This window comes from Patagioenas fasciata, chromosome 7 (genome assembly GCF_037038585.1).
Source record: "Patagioenas fasciata isolate bPatFas1 chromosome 7, bPatFas1.hap1, whole genome shotgun sequence".
Lineage (NCBI taxonomy): Eukaryota > Metazoa > Chordata > Aves > Columbiformes > Columbidae > Patagioenas > Patagioenas fasciata.
In genome coordinates, this window is record NC_092526.1 from 36,526,504 (window position 1) to 36,549,727 (window position 23,224).

The 23,224-nt window shown below is 44.3% G+C and overlaps 1 protein-coding gene across 2 annotated transcripts in view; it reads right to left on the reverse strand.

Annotated features, from left to right (window-relative positions):
- ADARB1 (adenosine deaminase RNA specific B1) overlaps positions 1–22,388 on the reverse strand; it is a 61,374-nt gene extending 38,986 nt beyond the window's left edge. The window contains exons 1-2 of one of the 2 annotated variants that reach the window (XM_065841339.2): positions 22,245–22,388; positions 7,313–7,349 (exon numbers count right to left, since the gene is read on the reverse strand). Coding sequence is in view for 1 of the 2 variants with exons in the window: in XM_071811402.1 (XP_071667503.1) it covers positions 3,222–3,330 (109 nt within the window). In the remaining variant the exon portion in view is untranslated. Of the gene's footprint in view, positions 1–3,221; positions 3,470–7,312; positions 7,350–22,244 lie in introns of those variants that run through there. The other variant, XM_071811402.1, reaches the window with a different exon arrangement.
- Between the last annotated feature and the right edge of the window lie 836 nt (positions 22,389–23,224).

The following is a 23,224-nucleotide window of genomic DNA, read 5'->3' on the forward strand; positions in this document are numbered from 1 at the left end:
ATTTTGGGAGAGTGAGAGCTGATGCAAGCACCAGGCCCAAGCCTGAAGTAGAAGAAAAATAGGAAGAGGTTCTCTCTCCTTCTGATTTATCACCCTCAGAAGGGTGATTTCCAGTGCTGTCCACCCCTCACAGCCCAGATGAAGTGCCATCACTGTCCTAACCCGGTTTTCAAAACTCCTGCTCCTACTGAAGTACTAGAGCTGCTAAGGAAACATTTTACTGTACTGACACATTTGCATTATATAGCATCAGCACAACTCCAGTGTAACAGAAGGATATTAGTTGACTGCAATCAACAGGACTTGTAAATAATCATCACCTTATTTAGCACATCCAACTGGCTCCAGTTACTCCTGCAGCACCATGGAGTTCTCAAGGACGAAAGACTTGGACAATTAACTTTTTTAATGATTACAGAGGTCGTCAGCAAGCTACCTGAGCCCAGCCAGATATGAGAAATGCTACCATCCCAGAGATAAACCCTCACAATGAGCCGGGTTATCGCTCTGGGCTCAGCACCACGGCCCCCCTCCCTAAAGCAGAGGAAAAGCAAGACCCTGCCTGCTAAAAGCAGAGGTAAACAGGAACCCCGGGTGCATCAATATTTGTATAGATTAATGTAGACTGTTGGCGGCATTACTGAATTTGATAAGAAATAGAATTCACACAGATATATATATTTTTTAATTATTTAAATAAATACACTAAACAGATTTTGGAAGCATCTATTAAGATAAACAGATGGGAAGGAGGACAGTTTACACAAGAGCTGTAAGGCACATAAGAGATGTGATGTTAGAGGAATAAATAACGCAGCCAAACGCCACCGAGTCGTCTGTCCACGTTTTCTAATGAAGCATTCGCATCCTTTTGAGGTTTAACCAGATTTGTTTAAGAGTTAAGAGGCTAAATATATTCTTGACACTGCTGCATTTCAACTCAACAGCGCAATTCCTGCGGCATGCAAAGCCACGCGCACACACATTTTCCCAGGATGGGGAGAGCTAGAAAAAGAACTACTAACATATATATAATAATTTAGTACACCAACAGAGGCAGATTCTTGGTTCGTGGACTCCACAAGCAACCACAGGCTCCTCACTCTGCTTGGCAAACAACTGCTGAGCTGATCTAGACTGACCTTACTCTAAAACCGTCCTACCAAGGCTAAGATTTGACTTTGACACCCAAAGCAAGGAGTAGAGTACACCTGAGGTCTCTTAGAGCACCTCGGGTTGGAAGCTACGCTGGGAAGATCTGTATTTTTCACAACTCCCCTATCCCAAGTGCATCACTACAGCAAGAACACTGTGCATTTCATAAAGTAAAACACCACTGATTTCCATTACAACTAACTTCTGATTAACCACCCTCTTAAAGTAAAAAAATACCTTGAACAGATTGTACTTAATAATGAAGTCCAAATAACATCTACTTTTGCTAGCAAATGACATTCACGCAGTACATATAACACATAGGAGACAGCACTCAGCTGGGGCAGGGAGAATGAACTTTTCAGCACTCTTTGTATAGATATTAATTAGGAAACTAATCTTCCAAACTTGCTCCCACTGTAGTCTATGTATTTTTTATTATTATTTTTTCACCTGATTTACAGAGGTACACGGATTAGGTAATTAAAAAAATATATATGTTATTTTTTCAAAAGCCCTTCAAAAGAAAATAGTGCCCATGTACGCTTTCAAAAACTGGGGGTAGATCTTTTCCAGAAAAAGGACCCCGAACCCAGGCTGCTCATATAGGATGGAGTTTTCTCTCTTGCCAAGGCGTGCTTGATTACTTCTGAAATCATTAATAATTCAGTTATCATTTCACTTAGGAGAAGGAACAATGTTTTCAACTTCTTTGACCTTCCAAATTCTTATTCGAGCAGGTTTCATAATGCAGCAAAACTGCAAGAATAAATTAATTCATTGCCTGTAAATAATCCATTTAGCAACAGACATCTGGACAACAGGTGTGAGCAAACTCATGAGTTTTATTCCTAAAATCCTGCTCTGGAACAAGGGACACAACTGGAGTAACACCCTTTGAGACCACTGGAAAAACTAAGTTTGGAGGGGGAAAAAAAAGGTACAAATAAAGGAAAAAAGCTTAGTTGATGCTCAGAAATTTACAGAGCGTTCAGAAATAACAATAAAGAGTAATCAACATACTGTTAGTTAAGTGATTTGGGTCAGTGCATACACATTCTATGTGTGGAACAGACTGCAGAGCAAGCCTGCTCCTTGGCTGCACAAACTTTTTTTTCTCAGGTGTACTGCTACAATAAACCCAGGTTTCGACTTTACTACGCTGGTGTAGCAAAGGGCATTTTTGCTTTTGACATGGGGTGACAATCCGGAGTCCAGCTGTTGGCTAAGTGCACTCACCAAGCCAAGTGATTCTGCGATATTCGGACTACAAGCAGCACTGCAAAACACTTTCCTTTCCTAAAGGCGTTCCATGCCAGCCATGTCAAACAGGACATCAACATCTAAATGTATGCTGATTGAAGTGGGGCCACAGAGAAATACAGTAAATTCACGCTTTTAACTCTCTCCTGAAGTCTCTGTTTCTCATAGAGCATTTCCAAAGACGGGAAGAACACCAGAAGTGTTTCAAAATGTACTAGTCAACACAATGCTACTTGCTTTTATCTCTCCAAGAGACTATTTTAAAGATTTTTAACTAAATGTTTGCTATAGCAAATGCACACTACATGAGTGCAAAGAGAGATACAACTTGCATTTCTTCAGTTTGAATATTCTGTGTATTCACTGCACACAACAAAAAAGTTGTGAAGGTCCCTTTGAACAGATATCTTGGTTTAACCTCATAATCGAGGAAAAACTAGATATACCTTAAAAGGAAAATTTAGCGGCTACCCAATGTTTTAAGTTAACAGAGAATGGCATGTATGCAAAAAGTCATAACCTGACAGATGAAACAAAAACTGTTATTAGAAGGGAGTAGCAGTCGGAAAGCTGCAGCTTTAGAGACATTTCATATTTGTTGAACATGAAACTTTGAAAGCTAAATTAAATAAAACGTTGAGAGATGTTGAAGGATTCTGTTCAAAATCTTTTACTCTATAAACCCAAACAGAAAACACCGAATTTGCATTTAGCAATGAAGGTTTGAACCTCACCCGTCAACTTCTACACGTACACCCCCCGCCCAGTCCTTTGTTTTGACCAACCGGCAATTCAAACGCTACCTTTCCGCTCCGATCGCTTCTTCCGCCGCCGTCTGCAGCGCCGCAGGGCCACGCTGGCCGGGGTCCCCAGGGTCCCCATGCTGAGAGTTGCGGCTGGAACAGATGCCATGAACCCACTGACACTGCGCCGGCCCCGCTCGCCAGCCCCTCCGAACGAGGCAGGGGTGTCCTCCCAAAAGGAGGATTACCCTGCGTCTCCTGGTGCTCTCTCCAACCAGCCAAGGGCTGTTCCTGGAGCCGCGGGATGCGCCGACGCACAGTCCGATGAACAAAGATGTGGGAGCGCAGGGCTCGACCCTATCCGCCGCGAGAGGCACGTGTGACAATTAACCCTTCGGGAAGCGAAAGAGGCAAGGAAGGGCAGTTTTCTTAAAAGGACAATATCGAAGACATCCTTGCTACTGGGTGGGGAAAGGCAAATTTATTTTTGTTGTTATTAAAAAGGAAGGCAATGCTTTGCTGGGGCTTCAGGCTTATACATATCTCAGAAACAAGGAGTGACACAAGCAAGGAAATGTTTATACGTCCTAGTGCATGAAACAAAGATACTTCAGCATCCTTTGTAATTGTTTCTTGTGTTCTTAGTTATGTATTTAATACACTGCCTAGAAATGCACAAAGTATAGTTGTGAATAGCAGCAATGAACAAATATGCAAATCTCAAACAGGAACGTTTCAATCACACATTTTCCATATGAGTGTTTGTATGCCGGGTCTTACCAAGACACTTCCCGATGTCAGCGTTAACCGTAGCATTTCCCAACCTTTTTATAAACAAACCAGCAACATGTGACACTATTGGATGCTGTGACGTTGTCCTGTTTCCCCAGTTAGAGCAACCAAACGAACACATGTTCATCTTGTGGGTCCTGCAGCTCAGCGGCTGTCTGTTAATCCTGCCTGCAGATTAAACCTTGCAGGACAGAAAACATCAAGGAGATGTCTCTGACAAGTCATCTCCACCTGCTCTCAGACCTTCATTTCTCAGTATAGCAGCCCTTGGCTCTTTGGAAGACAGCACATGATCAAACATGGATAAACTCCAGTAGATGACTTACACAGACCATCATATTTTGACAACTAGCCAGGCTGGCATTTTTGGAGAAACACTGCCACTGGCATCTTAAATTAGCAGTACTTCACTCACCAAAGCCAGCGAACTTCCCATTTATCTCAAAGGAGCTGAAGTTCTATTTCAGTATCAATATTAACAGCGATCACTGAAGATGAAGAACTATCAACTGGACCATTCATGCTCACTTTACACAATTTAAAAAGAAGAACTTGCCACAGTGGAGCAAGCCACCAATGCCATGGTCATGCTACCACGTGTCGACCACCATCAAGAAGCTCAGGAGGAAATGAGTCCTACCATCACTTTCCCACCTGACCAGCCCTATTTTAAGACTGAAGTTAGCAGTTCTGCACCTCGCTGATTAATGGTTTCAGACCAAGTTTGACATTTCAATCCGCATTGAGCTGTGCGCGATGGGGAACAGACAAGGAGAGTGAGATATCTACATCTGCACAGCCTTGGAGGAAAAGCACCATTGATACACAGAGAGAAAAAACAGAAAAAGCACTTCTTAGAGGAATAACAATTCATTTTGCTTCTTTGAGCAAAGCGCATACTTCGTAAAAAAGCAAGAAAGCAGACTGTGAAACCACTGAGCTCTTTACCATAATTCTTCCAGCTGCTGAAACTTTCACCACCTTGCTCTTACCACAGGCAAGAAAGACATACATAACCATGTGTATTTCTCCTTCCCTTCGAGGAAGAGTTGCAATACACTAGGTATTGAAAATGCAAAAGTGCTTAATTTATCTGCCCTCAGCTGTTAGAGGTTTCACTCACAGGACTTGGAGGAGTCATTTTTCCAGCCTTTACACCAACTTTCCTCTGCAGCTCTCCTCTCCAGAACAGCTCCTGCTCTACTGACCACTGCAAAGTGACTCTGGGCTGTGAGAATCTGAGATTATTTCAGCTTGAAGGACGATATCTTGCAATAGAGAAATCAAGTGTCTACAACCTGACTACAGAATAAGGAACATACGCAACGCACTTGCGAGAGAAACTCAGTGACACACTGCACTCATTTGCAGTTGGCACATCGACGACAGTTTTAGGAAATACAAAATATGCAACCTGTTATATGTATGAAATTCAATCTTCAGTGTTGGCAAACATATTGCAAAGTCTGCATGACTGGAACAGCGCAGGTTAAAGGCTGAGTGCGAGGATGCAAACAGGACACGGCAGAACAAACACAGGGCATCCAGCTTTAATGCGTACCTTGGAAGCAATGAATCCTGTAACATCTTGTATTTCACAAATTCGATATCCACAGAGGCATCAAGGAGAAACTGGACTGCCTTCTCACCACAGAAAAAGCAATTCCCAGGGTGAATTCGGTTACATACCTGCACACCTCGAGCGCTTCCAGCTCGCTCATATCACTGAATTAGGAATGCGCTAAATTATTGAGGTGTCCTCCATCAAAACTAACCCACGTGAGACCAGAAGCTGCACAGCAAGACGGATGGAGAAGTTCAGTAGCTTCTCAATTCTCACCTCTATCACCTAGATCATCGTCACAAAGCCAGCCTAGGTTTCTGTGGATTTATGGCTTGTGATAGATAGAGTTTTGTATCACACAACACAAAAGAAACTCACTACTACTATTTTTCTTTTAATATATTGCATGAAAATCTCTACACACCAAAAACACCCTTGCAAATCTCATTTACTTACGGATTTGGCTACTATTATCATCTTACTTCATACACTCTCTGAAGAAATATCCACACACTCTTAGTGATTTATCTTTTCCCCACATGCAATTCAGGTACTTGTCAAGCATGAGGATGGTTTTAGAGGCCAACAGCAAGTTTTCCTTCAAGTTTTGTGTACTGCAGCAAGACTGAATATACAATAGCAGTAACTGCTAGAATTTGTATAGGCTAATTACAGCCTAAGTATTTGCTCAGCACAGCAAATCTCAAAACAAAGCCGCTGGCCGGACACAGGAACCCCAAGAGCTCTGATACCATCTGCCTCAATTTGCAGTTCAACTCCTCAGGTGATTAAATCCACTCCAACAGCACCATCTACTGTTACATAACATAAATAATTGATTTTACATGTATTGCTCCCTTGAACCAGGATGTCTAGAGCCCAGCTCTGGAAATAACTGGCGATGTTCGCATATTTATTCTAGAGGAAACTATTTTGGAACATGTATTTATTAAGGAGTTTTGTATCCTTTGCCTGTATCCTTCTCAGTGGCTTACTCCAAGGTCTGAACATCTAATTTTTAACTTATTTCTGAAGAAATCCTCAAATATCCGTGGCTGTCAGAAATGTGTTTAAGATGTTTCCAAGGAAAAAGTGGAGCCATTCAGAGAAGAAAACTGAGCAGCCTAGATCTCCCAGTAAATAACATTAGTACTTTCACCATAATAGATGCAGCTACTAGATGCAGCTATTTCACCATAATAGATGCAGATAACAGATGCAGCTACTCAGTGCTGCTAAGGAAAATAATAGCTTGTTGAACGAAAAATCTGAAACGGTTTGAAAGGAAGTTAAAAAAGTCTCAAAAATCTTGAAGTTATTTTATAAATAGAAAAAAAACCCAGTCACTCGGGTTGGGTGATGTTTGGCATTAGAAGACAGACTTACAAATTGGATTTACTTCTCCCTTTCCCACCGCAAGCAGATACCAAGCTCAGCTCAAACACTCAGCAAGCTCTCAACCTTCTACATGCCAGCTTTGCGTATTTATTTTATTTACATGGATTGGACACAAATTTGCAATCAGGAGGGTAAACAATGTTTTGTAACGAGTACATCAACTTGATACAGTTAGATACTTCTTAACAATATTTTCTCTGTTTTCAAACTGTATTGATCCAGTATCTTTGAAGGGGTTTAGTCTACCGAGGCAAATAAATGTTATATATAAAATAACAAAGTTTTAAATAACTCTTTAAATAGATTAAGATGAATGCTCTCCTCCGAGTTATTATTTGAATGCATCAATCAGAAAACAAGGGATCTCGCTATACATTTGCAAATATTGTCTGCTTACCTTTTTAAGTACTAGAGACACATGCTGACTCTGCAACCTGCAAAAAGAGGAAACACCGTCAGTATTTGTTGCTTTCACAAACTTAAGTTAATTACAAATGACAACTCTGTTTCAAAACGGAAAAATTCTTGATTCTGTAAGAATAAATAGCACATATTGCAAATACAGTCACACAGCCAACTCCCTTGCAACCCCTGTAAAGGGAAGGGGAGAAACAATTCTGGACATTCCTGGTTGGGGGAAATAAAATAAAAAATAGCAAGACTGAAGATGCTTAGTGCTTGGGGCCATGAGGAACATCCCAGAGGTACAAGCAGCTACTCAGCAGAACTCAACCTGCCATCTCTGCACCTTCTAGCAGCAAGGGTCAGCAAAAAAACTGGCCAAGAACGCCTTACAATTAAAGTCAACTTCTGTGTTATCACAGCCAACTTATCCTGCGAGCAAATTTAGAGTGCTCATCTTGTTAGAGGTTTTTTATTATTATTATTTACATTTTAAATTTTGGTTTTGGTGGTTGATTTTAATCTGTATAAACAAGACCTCACGCTACAACCCACTTTTCAAACATCAGTTTCTTGAGACCACTGGCACCTGCATTCCCCTGATGTGCCTGAACAGCTGGAAAATCCCCCCAGCTACCCGCAGTGGGGCAGGAAAGAAACGCCAGATGGAGGGGAGGTTGTGGAGTCTCCTTCTCTGCAGACCTTCAAACCCGCCTGGACACCTTCCTGTGTAACCTCATCTGGGTGTTCCTGCTCCAGCAGGGGGATTGGACTGGAGGAGCTTTCCAGGTCCTTTTCAACCCCTGACATTCTGTGATTCTGTGACTGATGCTACAAGAAAATTTATTTCCATAAATACAAATAAACTGCATATCTGCTCAATCAGGAGCAGATTCTTTTTTTTTTTTTTTGAGATAGCCTCCTAGTTATAAGAAAATATGTATATGACTTTATCGATGTGAAGATATGCTGTTCTAAAATGGTTCGGCAAATCACAGAAGCTACTTCCAAAAAAACCCAGAGTATTTCAGGCAAGCGGCTGCATTCTGCAAACACACACACGCAAACCAGCAGTTGATCAGAGTGGGGACACCACCCGTACCTGTAAAGGATTTTGATATTTGCATCTGGAAAATAACAAAAATTCTCTGCTGTTACACTGCCCACAAGAGGGTGCTGACACCCTGCAAAGTCTTCCACTGCACTTACATCACACAGCATGCACGGCTGTGGACGATACAAACTGTTTGGGTCGAGTTATACAAGAAGGGACCTGCCATAATATTTAAAGTCCATATATTAGAATATTGCATTAAAAAAAACCCCCGAGATTGAATTAAAGACATTTCATTTTCCCAGCACTTCATGGTGGCGTTTTCCAATAATCCAGAAAAAATATGCCAATAATATTTAGCATGAGGTAGTAAAAATGCCTAGAAAGCTCAACATGGTGTAATTGAAGTCAGCTTGCCTCGCTGCAATGGACTATATCCACATCCACCAAATGGGGATACAATACATACAGCACCATGATTTGCCATTTCCTTTAATATTTTCCCAATGTCATAGCCCCATGATCACAACAAATCTCTTCCAAACCCTTGGAATTTGAGCTATAAACTATGTGATACGGAATTCCAGTATCTGTGGAAACATCCACCAAACCCAGCTTTTTTGTCTTTAATTTAAAGGAGTTTTTTTCATAATTGTCTTTATACACGAGCATTGCACATGCACAAGCATGCCTGTGTTTCTCTCTACTACCTCATGGTGAATTGCCAATGTAGAATTTAAATCTGCAAGACGCTACATGTTTTGATTCAGTTCTGTAAGGTTTTGGGGGGAAAAAACGTATGGCCAGTCACAGAGACCTCCCAAAACACCCACCCACAAGGGACAGGAGGTGCCACCTCGAGACACGCACTTACAAGAACCACCCAAACCAGGTAACCACCTGGATGCACTCACAAAAAACACCAGTTCCAATCTTTACATGTTTATGGTTGGACTCGATGATCTTAAAGGTCTTTTCCAACCTATTATGGAACACAGGGAAGAGAGGCCTTCCTGGCAGGTTTTGCTCCTGTCCCCAAAACACTATAGCGTTACCCTGCAAAACAAGACGTGGCACATCTTCCCATACACAAAGCAGACAAGTCTCCGCCATAAACTAGAAATTCAGTTCAACAGCACAACTACAGAATGGGGTGTTCCTCTGGAAATAGTTTTTCCATCTAAAGTTAACATATATGTGTGCACCTTCCTTAATTTATCAGACTGAATTAATGAAATAATAGCCCAAATCCAAACCACAATCCCCACATCCCTTTTGAATTGCTCATTTAAAAATTCTAAAATAAATTGGGAAAGGCTAGCAACGAATCATCAGAATGAAAAAAACAGCTTAGGAAAAAAGGACATATACGCTGCCATTGGAAAACATAGTAAGTGCAGCTCTTACACAATACAAAGCTGTTAAATGTCATCTTCCCTTGACATAGAACAAACTCTTTTTTTGAACTTATGTATAGAAAGTATCTGTAAGACACTGAACCCAAGTTCACTGACACTTCAAAAGCTACAAAAATTCAGCTGCTATTAAGCAACAGGAATAACGTTTGGATCCACAGGGAAAAAAGTATGTTACTCCGTGAAGTAACATCCAAGCTATTACTGGTTTTGATGCGGGTATCAAGTAAGATTACGCTCATCATTTATTCTGGAACACTCAAAGATTCAGACCTGTTCAGAAACAAATACAGACAAATCATTTTTCCAAATGTTCTCTCGCCAAAAGCGGTTTCATTTATTCCCCCAATAACAGCAAGGAAGATTTAATTTCTGATTTTTAACGTTGTGATCCCTACATTTGAAAAACTGTATTAACAATGTGTTGGTGTACTGGTTATTTATGAGAGCCTAAAGCCTCAATATAAAATTTTGATACTGAAACAACATCATCTGAAAAGCGAAGATTTTAATGTCACTCCTCTTTCTACAGGATCACAACACCCCATGTATAAGAGCAGTTACGTTAGAAGAGAATGCGACTGAAGCCAAAGAATTATTCACATTAGCAAAATTACCATAAATGTCTTCAGAGGACCCTATGTTTTAATCTTGTTTTTTTGCGACTTCACTATAGCTAATGGTTAAACATTTACATTACTCATTTAGCTGCTTTAAACATGAGTCAAATTGAAACAGTAAAATAGCGCAATCTTAAGACTAAGCAGCAACTTTAAGTGCAAAGGAGTTTAAGCAATCAACTGAAAGCAATTTCACTGTTCTGTATTAGCACTTTTTAGACAACCGCTACAAGAACAAGATTAATCTGGACCACAGACTGCAGAGAAGAACTCAGGCTAGAGGACTAGACGGGGGTTTCTGCTTAACACACCCCCAAAAAATACCTGTAGAACCTCCTGCATGCTTGTTCTACATGTGTCCAGCGTACACCGGGCAACTGCGGACCTTTCCTCATTTAAACAGCAGCAATTTGTTAAGACTTTGGAACAACAGAGGCTGATTATTTTTGTTCTTACTTCCTCCCTAGGGCAAAGACACACACGAGCTACATGGGTATTTTGTACCTTAACATCAGACTTCAGAAAAAATGCCTCAGAAATAAAAGCTTAGAAAAAAAAAAGATACTTATCACTCGGTTTAACTGTGTTCGAAACCATGACATCATGTCCTGCATTAAGGACACTGGAATATCTTCTCCAGGCTTTACCATAGGAAGTCACACCCCATAGCCCTTAAACATGAAGTTTACTGCTTCGGAACCACCGAAACAACACACTTGATTCGCAGACTTGTACTTTTAAACACAGGAAAACAAGATCCAAGGGGCATGGGCATATCCACACACACAAATGACTGCAGGAAAATAAAAAAATCTTATGCAGCTCAGCCACAGAATTTCATTAATTTTATCAGCAAGAAGATTAGAAGGCAACTTGATTGCAGTTTATAGTGCCTACATGAAGATAAAACAGCAGAAGAGGGTGCTGCAACTTCAGTAGAAAGAGTATATCAAGATAAAACGCACAGGCTGAAAATAGGGCACAACATGTATTGTTTGTGCACATTTGAGGCACCCTATGCAAGCAGGCAGGTTGTAGTCACTGCCTGTGCATGCTTTTTATTTAAAAAATAAAAAATGTTATGCATTTCACATGAGAGGGTTTCAGAGCTCTTTGCATTACAGGAACTCCACGCACAGGGAAACGAAAAGACCGCGGAAGAAAACTGAGTCATGTTGTTTTCCCAAGCAAAGGACTGGGGCATGATTAGCTGGAAACGACGCTGCCGGGTCAGTTGTATCCTCGCTGCTTCCCTGTTTACACATCTGCACCCTCATTGTGCCCTGGGCAGAGCCGGGGTGGGACAGGAGAGTGACGCAGGGACAGAAGGGCCCCAGGGAAGGGGAAGAGTTTCCAAAGGCAACACGAAGCGCCCTGCATTTGCAACTCAAGTCTCACCCACAGGTTGTATCTCCGTGGTGGCGCCTTCCAGGATTTTTGCCTGTGTGTCTCATCGCTGCAATGTTTCTGGAAGAACCAGCTGCTGGACTTCTAAGAATAGGGAAGCATTACCTTTCACTTCTAAAAAATCATATTTCTGCTTTTCCCCCACTACAAACATGAGCAGATTTGAAGAACGGCAAGATAATTTTTGAGGGGGTTTGACCCCCAGTCAGTCTTCCCAGTTTCTTGAAGCCTTTCTCAGAACTTGATAGTTGCAGCTGGCTGTTGGGAATCTCTAACACAAGACTGGCTCGAACTGTCCCTTTCTGAGCAGCTCCATGTGTTACTCAATATTAAATATCTGTACATTCAAAAAGAAAACCAAAAAACCCACCACCAACCTCACTTATGGTGTAAAATCTGACTTCCATCACCACTCTGGTGTGTGGGCAGAGTGTTTGCCACCACAGAGCATTAGACATTTTACAGCCATGTTGTGCAGAAATGGTACTTAACCACCTTCTTATACAGAAATTGTCATAGATTCCTGAATTTGACAAGATCAGCAAGGGAAACACTGGGTAGAGCTCAGATGGGGCAGGAGAGGGAGGGAAGATGCTGGCATGACCCAGGCATGGCTCAGGATGGCATCTCCAGAACGGAGCCCTCCCTGCCCTGCATTACTGGCATACAGAAAACGTTTGGGTAAAGTCTTGTATGTCATGTTTCATGAGCCAAAACCACAGCTGAGGGCAAACGGACCAAAACTTGTGAGTGTACCAAGATGCTGACTCAAGACTACATAAGCTAATTCTGACGCATCATCCCCATAGGCTGAGTTGTCAGCAGGTAACTCATAAGCTCCTTTCCATCAGTCTTTTTGAGTTCAGATAAAATTTCATGAATACGTTTTCAGATAATATAATAATGCTGAGTATTAAAAGTTCCTCCTGACAAGCAAAGGAAATGAGGCTAATGGGAGCAAAAATACTTGTGCCTACTTTATCTGCTAAACTAAATTACACAAAGTGGCCCCAGAGAATCTTAGGGCAAGATAAATCCGAAACTACATGTATTTAAGAGGAGAAGAATTAATCCATGATGAAAGTTACAGATGGAAAGTAAATTTTTTCTTTGCTTTTGTATGTTTGAAAAGTTCCATTAAAAATATACAAATAGTAGGGCTGAGAAAATTTGGTTAAAGGACTTCTAAGCGATTCTAAGTGATGTGGTGATGGATGCAGTGTCCTTAACTGTCAGGCCATGCTTTTCCCTGCCCAATGGAGAAACAGCTGGTTTATATTTCAAATGACCAATATTCAGGTCATTCCAACAAAAACAGAGGGAAACACAAACATAGAGTGTTTAAGACTGAACGCAGAGTTCAGCACATGCTGAAGTTACAACTCATGGCTAGCAGATTTTGTGCATGCAGCGTTCAGCAAAAACCCCAAATAGAGGATCTAGATGATCCCAAAAATCAAAACAATGAGGCGGCAGGGCACGTAGATAAGTATTCCCCGTTCCCCTGGCACATCGGCACAGGGGAGCGAATAACTCAAGATGTAAAATTTGCTTCAGGACATTTCAGTGAAAGAGCCATTTAATGCCATCAAGACTACCTAAGCGATCTCAGTCACTGAACCAAAGAGTACATTAGTCTATATGTAAAGAGACCATGTATTGAGTGGAATTTGGATTATGCACCCACTTTAGTGACCTTTTACTGTATCTAAAATTAGACAATTTTTTATTCTGGGCAAAGTACTGAACACAAAAAATTATATATATGCATGTATCTCATACATAAGCATATACTGCACACACTTTCTGTGAAGACGAAGCTATTAACACAGAAATATAAGGGGTTGGCTGCTCTCTAAACATTGCACTAAACAAGAAACCAAGACTTTAGCTCTGCGAGGTCAAAACCTCTCAAAAGAACACCAACAACCTCCAAACACAGATCCCAAAGTCATTGATTCAAAACCACCCCACCACACACACATTATAACCCTCACTGCCGGTGCTGCCAGAACAACGTACACCTGCAGTCTGTATGCATTTTAAGTACCAATGGATGCAAAAAAATACACATTTCTACTTGCTTTCCCAGACTGCTGCTCATCAAGGGGCTCCTGCTGTTTTCAGAGGGCTGTGTTTCCATGTTTCACAGGACAACCACAACATCTCCGTATCAGAGGGGTCTACACAAGTCTCAGGACCACCAACCTGCCCCAATGCTCTGCAGGCAAGGGGCTGGTCATGGGTTTAGTTAAGACTTACACAAGACTATGGTTACAGCAAATACCTCACAGTGGCAGTGCAGTACTCTATGTTAACAATTCACTCACATTTTGTCAGGACAGTCCACTGTCTAATTGTTCTTCCAGGTCTCCTAATCAGAGCAAACCTGCAGCTAAATCGACAGCATTAGCGCTTTCTACCTCTTTCCAAGCAAATGGACTATTCTGTCCTTTGAAGGTCCGTGACCTTCAAAATATTGGCTTTTGTTTCTTTAGGATTCAAAGCAGTTTGTTCTGTTCAAGCAGTCCTATAGGTCAGGTGATACTCTGGCAAGAGAATAGCAGTCAATAGCTATATTCCTCAATGAAGCTTTCATTGCAAGAATCAAATGTTGTATTTCTAGTCTCTTCCACATTCACTTAAAGCAATCAAGAGCAGTGTTTAGCAAATGTTCTCACAGCTGTCAGGGAAGCTTGCTTAAGACTGGAAAACCATCATTATTTTAGAGTAAACCTCTTGAATGACTTCCTGAAGAAAGAACAAATTGAAAGCAGAACAAAGGACAACCGAATTTGGATTATGCAAAACCAGCCTCAGAAATATCCTGCTTCACCTAATACTGAGATGTCACCTGCTGACTGCTAAGCTGGACTGAACCCTGCATGGAAAGCAAGCAGTTTCACCTAAGAAAAAATGCATGAGGCCCAAAGAAACAGAAAATTGAACAGAGGCATTGGGAACACTGTCTAATAGTGCTGAATGTTTTGTGGGCTACCAGAAAAGCTACACATCACGATCTGAAATGCAATGATGGGAAACGGGGAGGCTGAGAAAAATGCATGGAGTCATAGGAACACTAGCTATATTTATTTAAGTTCTGTTATACTTACTCTGCCTCCAGGAAACGTGACCATGGCCTAATGTTCAACATTTATATTTCTAGCGTGCTGAAGCTCTCAGTACAGCGAGGAGCAGGTAACGCAGTGGCCGCACAAACTCGGTGCCTTGGGGTGAGCAGCCTGAGCACAGAGCAAGACCCCTCCCGCCCTGCGACACGTTCGAGCACACCAAAACCGGGAGGGCGGGTGGGATACCCGGTGCGGGGGACGCGGTTCCTGTCCCATGGTGCGAGCGGGAAGCTCCCGGCGCTCGGCCCCTCTCAGCCCCGCTCGGCACCACGGAGAGCTCCCTCCCTTCCTCCCTCTGCGGAGTCTTCAGATCCGAGGGGAGGCGAGCAAAGCTCCTGCGAGAGGAGACTGACAGATGTCAATCACCGCATTGGGCTCCTCCAGTCGATGCACCGTCCAAAAAAAGGGAAAAATGTACAAAGTTTTCCGCCATGCAAGTCATTGTAGTTTCAAAGCGGGAACAAAGCGTTTCACAAACTGCATCTAAGGAATTTGCAGACGGAAAAACCACTGCCAATGGCACAGTACAAGAAGCTGTGCGCGTGAAGAATGATACTGTCTACAAAAAATATAAATAAATTATCATCTTGGCCATAAACACGAGCCAAAGTCCAAAAGAACTATCTTACTTCCAGGCAAGTTCATTCATAGTTCTTATTAAGAGTGAACCTGGTTCCTTTATGAACTCAGGAGCAGCAGAAGGAAAAGCATATAAGAAGATTACGTTAATACTATATTTAAGCATATGTAAGGACAGTGAATGAAATACTGATTATTCACTCAATTCAAACAAAAAAACCCCAAACAATCACTTACTAAGAATAGCTTTCGGCAGATAAAAGAAGAGAAACTAGGCTGCACCAGAAAAAAAACCAACATAGACACAGCTACAGTAGTACTCGCTATCTCTCATTATCCACATTCATCAGGGCTGAGGTCTACGGAAATCAACTTTGATATAAAAGCATCAACGGGGATAAACCACCCAAAGGCTTTCAGGCTAATGCGCCCTTTGCACGGATGGGAAGTATTTCCAACTCATTATCATTATCATCTCGGGAAAACAGCAGCGCCCTGAGTGTAATATAACTTCTTAGATTTTTTTGCAAAAAGTTTCAAAGACACAGGAAAAAAAGAAAGTAATCAGACTCCGCAGACTTTACTGGGATGGAAGGACCTCATGAAACAGAGGGAAGCCTACAGGCTTGAGCCCCGCTGGTCTGAGCTAAGGTAGCCTACAGAGTTAAAAGAGGATTTTCTGCACTTTCTTGAAAGCTTTTTGGCCTGGGAGACTTTGCCCCTCTGCCTGTACTTTGTCAAAAGCACACACGCCCCTACCAGACCCTAGTGCTTCTGCTCGAGTCAGCTGTACTTTTCCATTTCGCATTCTTAAGAGCTGCTAACTCAGCGAAGGGTCCCAATTTAGCTGCTGATTAATCGAAGGCTGGAGACCATCAAAAAGCATGTTCCCAATGCAAATTAAAACGCCAGCGTACACACCCAACACACGACTGCCAGGATCACTGGTTTGAGTGAAGCATTAATTTCCAGCTCCGCTGTGTTACCAAAACACAGCATCACACGACATCAAACTGCAGAATGCTGCTTGGCACTGGTAAGCGGCAGGAGATAAAAAGTATCTGTAAAAACACAACTACAAGAACGTCTGTAAAATTCACATTAAATCCCAGGAAAGCTCATGTGCTCTCATACTAAAATTGAAGTGAGAAACCAGTGCTATCTCCCATACAGATTAAGAAGCTATCACAAGGGAGATCTCTCCCTACATAAAAGCCCTTGCTAATGTCCATAGTGCGGGAAACACATCAAACACGTGTGTTCCCAAGTTCTTTCCAGGGTGTAAGCTGAGCAGGGGCTCTCAGGGTTAAAAAAAGTGGCAAAAGGGACAAACCAGAAGTTTCCTCCTCCTCCAGCGTTCCAATGAGAGCTCCATGAGCAAGTTTTAAAACTCAGGCAGCACAGAAATTATATAAACCCCTTTCCCCATGCAGATAACTTTATTCTGTTGCACAAAGTTGCTAATTTACAGCCCATACGTTCGTGTTTATATTAACCCTGGCTGGGGTCTTCTGCTGGGGCTGTCTACATTTATTTTCCAGCTAATCTGCATGCATGTGCAAATTTAATTAATGAAAACATAGGGCTGATCACACTTTTGAATTCAAGATCCCACTATGCTCTTACTGGGAGTCAAAGTCTTTATTATCATTAAGTACTCGGTATCAGTGCTCAATATTTGAGGTGAAAAATAAAAACTCATTTTGATTCAGAATGGGTTTTGTAAACAAAGTTTTGCAAAATCTGCATTTAAAGAAAGAAGTCAAAGATAATTTTTCCCCTCTAACAGTTTCCCAGGAGACTGTGCCCAAATATTAGAGTATAACTAAGCAAAGGAAAAGGCAGTGAAACTTTAAACATAAAGACTCATTTGCTAATAAAGATGAGGAGCTGAGTTAATCAGCCTAAATAAAAATCAACCTTATATTAGACCAAATGCTTTCAGCAGAAGCCCTTCAGAATGGAAGAGACAGGTACTAATTATCTCTGCAAATCTCACAACTCAAACAGATTAAATGGGAAAAAAACCACTTCTAGTTGAGGCTGCCTCACGATCCCTATGTAAAAGCTTCATTTTCACATGCTACATCTGACAAAGAAACGAATGTTTTCCATCCTTCCTTGGTCTCTTTATGATCAAATTTTAAACAGTTCATCTCTTCCCAGAGTTGATATGACAAAATTAATAGCAGAAAGGAGGAGGAAGAACCATTAGGAAATTAGGAGTGCTAGCACACGTAGAGTTTGGAACAATGATAAATTGGCACTGGTACAGTCCTCAAGCCTAATATTACCAAAGGCCCATCACAAAACTGTTTATGCAACTTAAAGTATTATGGTAACAGCAACAGACAGTGAGGTAATCTGAGAGTACAACCTGACATGCAGCACCAAACTCATCACCAAATGAGGAAGATTTCTACATTCCTTTAAATTCAAGATATGGCATATTCCTCCCACGTTTTCTCTGAATGAGAATACCCAGGGTACTCAGCATCTCACCTGCAAAATGTAAGATACAGGTCCAAGAGCTCCATTCTGTTAGAATCTCCATAAATTAAAAAATACATTTAAGAAACAAAACAAAACAAACACATCCTGTTTCAGAAGCCAAAGTAGAAAAGAATATCGGTATAAATATCTTAAATTCATACTGGTGCCAAAAGGAAAAAGGCAATGCTCCTCAATCCCCCGAGCAGACCTTCCTCTTGCATCTCTGCCAAAAGGATTCTGCGCAGAAAAATCCTGACCCGAGTGGTTACATAGCACCTATAAAAGGACATTTTCCCGGACAACTGCAAAAGCCTTTACAGTGAAATGTAAAATCTTCACTCATCTTCTTCCCCCGCTTCAGTCCCAAGGGGCGGGATGAAGGACGGTACCCGAAACCTTTTGTTTTCTTCTGTCACCTATGACAATGCAAGACTGCTCGTCAGATCACTCCTCACCACTTTCACAAAGGAAAATAAGGATATTCAGCTTCTACCGGAGCTACTTATGAAACTTGGATTTCCTGTTTGTCTCCCTACCATGAAGATCGTCTGATGTCTAATAATGCATTTGCACTCAGCCAACAGCTTTCCTTCCAGCAGAGCACTAATCTGAGAATTCCCTCCATGCAGATTCTTGTCCTCATACAACTCCTCAGCACTTCCCTTTGACATCTCTACTCTCTTGTCAAAATCTGATGGACTTTCCCATGTGTTGACCAATTCCATTTGGAGGCACTGACAGTGTGATGCTTACACAATGGGAAACTGAGTTCGGAAATGTACGGGGGTGTCAGGAGTTCCCATTAAAATAACCCATTTGTTCACCAGGCAAACCTGATTTATGAGCATGGGCAGCATCCTCACTTTAATTCCCTTTGCAACCACAACTCCTTGAGAGGACGGCTGACTGGGGCATCACTCTGAGACAAGCTGGGCTCCCAGACTAATATCAGTTACATGGGTTTCTTTTTTTTTTTTTAATTATTTTTTAAATGCATAGATGTGCTGCTGCTTTGGTCAGCTACAGACCCCAATACTCACAGCTGGCTCCTGCCAGCTCCCAGAGCCTGCTGACAGCCTCTTCAAGCATTCAAATTGCGAAAACAAATACTTCTCATACCTACCATACAAAAAACATTCACTAGAAGGGCTAAGAAAATGCACTCTGTTGTTAAATGGTAGTGAAGAGCAAAAACAGCCACACTGTATGCAAACAGGAAAGAAACTTGCTTTAAAATGTCATTTCATTTGCTTACATAATCAATTCACCAAGCTGTTGTGTTTTTTTCTTGGTCACGCAACACTTCATACTATAAAGGCATTTCCTTTAAAAGCAAGGTAACACAAATAACAGCTTCTACTGATAAATACAGTCCAAAAACACTGCTTTAATCTTTGGTACTTAAACTGAAATCCATATTGCGGCAGCTGGATGGCCTGAGTTTCAAAGGTGCCAAGCGCTTACTAGTTCCAGAAGTTGCAGAAAGAGCAAGTGCTGTGTGTCTCTCTTCATCAGACTATGTCCTGAGATGCTCAAATATCCTCACCTAGTGTGTCAGGGCCCTGCACCCACTGAAAGGGCTTCAAATGCAAGAGGTGTCAACCTGACAAGCAATGCTCATTGCTAGCACCTGTACAGAAGCAGAACGTAGTCATTCAGCCCCATTTTCTTATGATAAACATGATAAAGGTACTCCAGAAGGCTTAAGTGCTCATAGTAAGCAAGAAGTCTGCCATTGAAGGCCTGCAGCACCTCATTTCCATTCCCAAACCCCATACAGCCCACAAAAGGGCAATAAATTCTCATCAGAGCAGATAAATCTGAATCAGCTGGGGGCAAACACAAAAACAGCCTGACGTCTGCAAGCACAGCATGAGCAAAGCTATGAAACGCCACCTGCTTCAAACACTAAGCACAATGTCCTCCATGGTACCTTCTCAGAAAACAAGTCTTCATAAAGCAAATTCCCCTCCTGCTGAAGGAACTGGGCTGCTTTCCCTCAAGCTGAGGAGCTGGTGTTTTCGCACACAAGCTACTCCAGAGAAGCCTCTGCCATTACACTGGTTGCTGAAAAGGAACTTTAGGAGTTAGGGCCACAGCTCATCTGTAACGCTCTGATACACAGTATGGCGAGACGTGAGAAAATTCCTCGCACAACCCTTTTTCTTAATTACCAAAAGCAAGAACCGCCCATTGGCGCAGCTGTGCCTCAGCAAACCCGGGGAAGGCATCCTGGGAGGCCAGCCTTGCGGAGCCAAGCGCCGCGAGAAAGAGCCCAGCACAGGGCTGTCACGCTTGAGCTGCTCTCTGCCCTTCGCACGAAAACCCTGGACCTACCAGCACCAAATGCCAGCTGACAGAACTCGGCAATTAGCTGAGGACACTGCCTCGAAGCAGAAGTGATGCACAGTCACCTAAGCCAACTGCTGGCCACGTTTCTACGAACACAGCAATGCACAAAGCAAGAATTTGGTGGGAATGACAAGACCGCTCAACCTTGCGCTGCGAAGCTTTCTGTCCTGCTGCACCAGCCCCAGACAATGAGGTTTACTGAGCTTTTCCTCTGGTCATCACGCAACCATGTGCCATAACGGCCAAAAACCACATTATTTCCTGGAGGAAAAAAGAAAAAAGTCAAACAGATAGAGGATTTGGCATAACCCCCAAAACCATCTATCTTTGACATCCTAAAAGTAACAATAGTCATTCAAGGCATGATCGTTTATACTACAAGACTCATTACACAGGAGGCCTGACTATTTTTAGAGGTAGATATCACTACAATTGAGTGCTAGATAAACCCAAACAATTATTTTAAAAGGGTATTCCATCACTAATTATTCTAAACACCTTCCGCGCTGGGCAGGTTGGCCTGCTGCCCTTCTCAAGCATAACAGCTCAGAGAACAACGCTACAGCTTCACTGGCACGACGCTTGAGCCGTGGTGACAGATAACTCAGAACAAGCAGCGTGTCCATACGAGTCCAACAGTCAGGGTGAGCTCGTTACCGCTTCTGCACGCCAAAAGAAAACCAAGACGGCAATCTTGTTTATGCGACAAAACCCAGGAAGTTTTAAAGATTCCCTGAGGAATAAACACGCTACAAACAGTGGCGAAAGTCCTTGAGCAACAGCACCGCATTCGGAGCCTCAGGACTCAAAGAAGACACAGCACAACACAGAAACATCAACTGAGGTTTGTTGCTGCTTGAAAGAACCTACTGGAGATGGAAAAAAAAAAAGAAGTTAGGCTCCTGCACACAGACATATCTGCCCAAAGAACTAAATAAAAGCCCAGGCCAAGCACATTTTTCCCTGAGATGTAAGAGGCGGGAGATGCAGCCGGGGCAGAAGGAGGGGCAGGAGCCACCCCTCGGCCATGGGCCATCTGGGCATCCTTCAGGGCAACCCAATACACCTTCGTTTCTAAAAAAACCCACGTTTTTTAAGCAAACCGGACTTTCTGCATGATAAGAGATATTTTCGACCACAGTTTTTTTCCAGCACAGCCTAAATCCAACCAAACCCAGGAGGAACCACAAAACCCAAACCCACCGGTGGCCACAGCAACAGATGGCACACTAGAAAAAAAACAAAGGGGGCTTCCAGCGTATTTTAACGAGCCAGGAACAGGAGACGCTGCGAGGTGAACCCGCATTTCACGCCCGAGGTCCTCTCGCAAGGACGTGCCCGCCTTCCCCGCTGCAGAGGGCGGGCGGCGGGGCCGGGGGGCGGCCGGTCCCGGATCCCGGAGGGGGCAGCCGGGGGAAGAGGAGGACAGCCCGGGGAAGGGGAGGACAGCCCGGCCACCGCGACCGCCGCATTCCCCTTCCCCGCCCGCTGCGGGCTGCGGGGCGGCAGAGCGCCGGGCAGAGCCGGCGGTCCTCAGGCAAAGGCGCCGGGCTCGGCGGCCGAATCGCCGGGTGGCCCCCACGGGGTCGGCGACCGCGGCCAAACTTCCCGCGGCGCCGCCACCCCCTCAAAATGGCTTCGCCGCCGCCGCGGCCCCTGACCGGGCAAGGCCGCCCGGGCGTCCGCCCCGGCCCCGCCGCCGGGCACGGCCGGGCCCCGCGCCGCACTGCGCCCTGCCGAGCCGGCGGCCGGCACCCCCGCCCCGCCGCGTCCAACAGGTGCCGAGCGGCCGGGCCCGCCACCGCCGGCACCTGCCGCCGCGTCAGGACCTGGACAGGTCCCGCAGGGCGCTCCCGCCGCCGCGCCCCAGCCTCACCTCCCCCGCCGCCGCCGCGCCGCTGCCTGGGCCCCGCCGCTCCGCCATCCGCAGCCCCGGCCGAGCCGAGCGGCGGCCCCCGCTGCGCCGGCGCCGACGCCGACACCGACACCGGCTCCCGCGCGCGCCTGCGCGACACCGGGCACACCGGCCGCGCGCGCCCCCGCCCGGGACGTCCAGGCCGCGCCCCGCCCGCCAGCCGCGCGAGCTCCGCGCGGGGGGCGGGGCCGGGGGTTGTGCCGCCGATTCCCATTGGCGGGAACCAGGCGGGGCGGGGCCCCGAGCGGCGGGGAGGGCAACGGGAGCGGGGCGGGGCCGGCTGGTCGGGGAAACGGTGCTGATTGGGCGAGCGCGGCGGGGTGGGCCCCGGGGGCGGGGCCAGGGCCGGCGTCTCGCTGGTGGCACCTGCGGGAGTTTTGGCAAAGCCGCGGGGTGCGGGGACACAGCGGGACCCGGTACATGTGTCACTGTTCCCCGCCTCTCGGTGCTCCTCAGGCCTGCGGCCTGGCGTCGCTGCTGTTGTCTGCCCTCCAGAGCGCTTCATCACGGCCCAAAATCGCGTTCCCCACCACAGCTGACCACAAACACCAACTGGCTGAGCAGCAATCTTCCTTTCCCAGCTTCCTGTCCCTCTGAGGTTGCTGAATGAACACTAAAAGTTATCAAATAAGCCATCAGCTCATTTAATTTGCCCTCGGGTAATATTTTTCCATCTGAGAAGCTCCATTAAGCACTATCCACTGCAACCTTTTTGCCTGGAGCACGGTTTCCAGAGCCAAAGGACGCAGCGATCACCCATCACATATAGAGGGGGGATAGCAGACATCCCCTGTCCCAGCTGCACATGACAAGAAATCTCAGGGCAGAAGCAAACCCACCTGGAAAGGCATCAGTTCCATGCCCAGAAGCAAAGGGCAAGCTGGCAGATACAGCCAAACCGCCAGGAACATCCATGTGCACCCCTCAACTCACATCCTGGT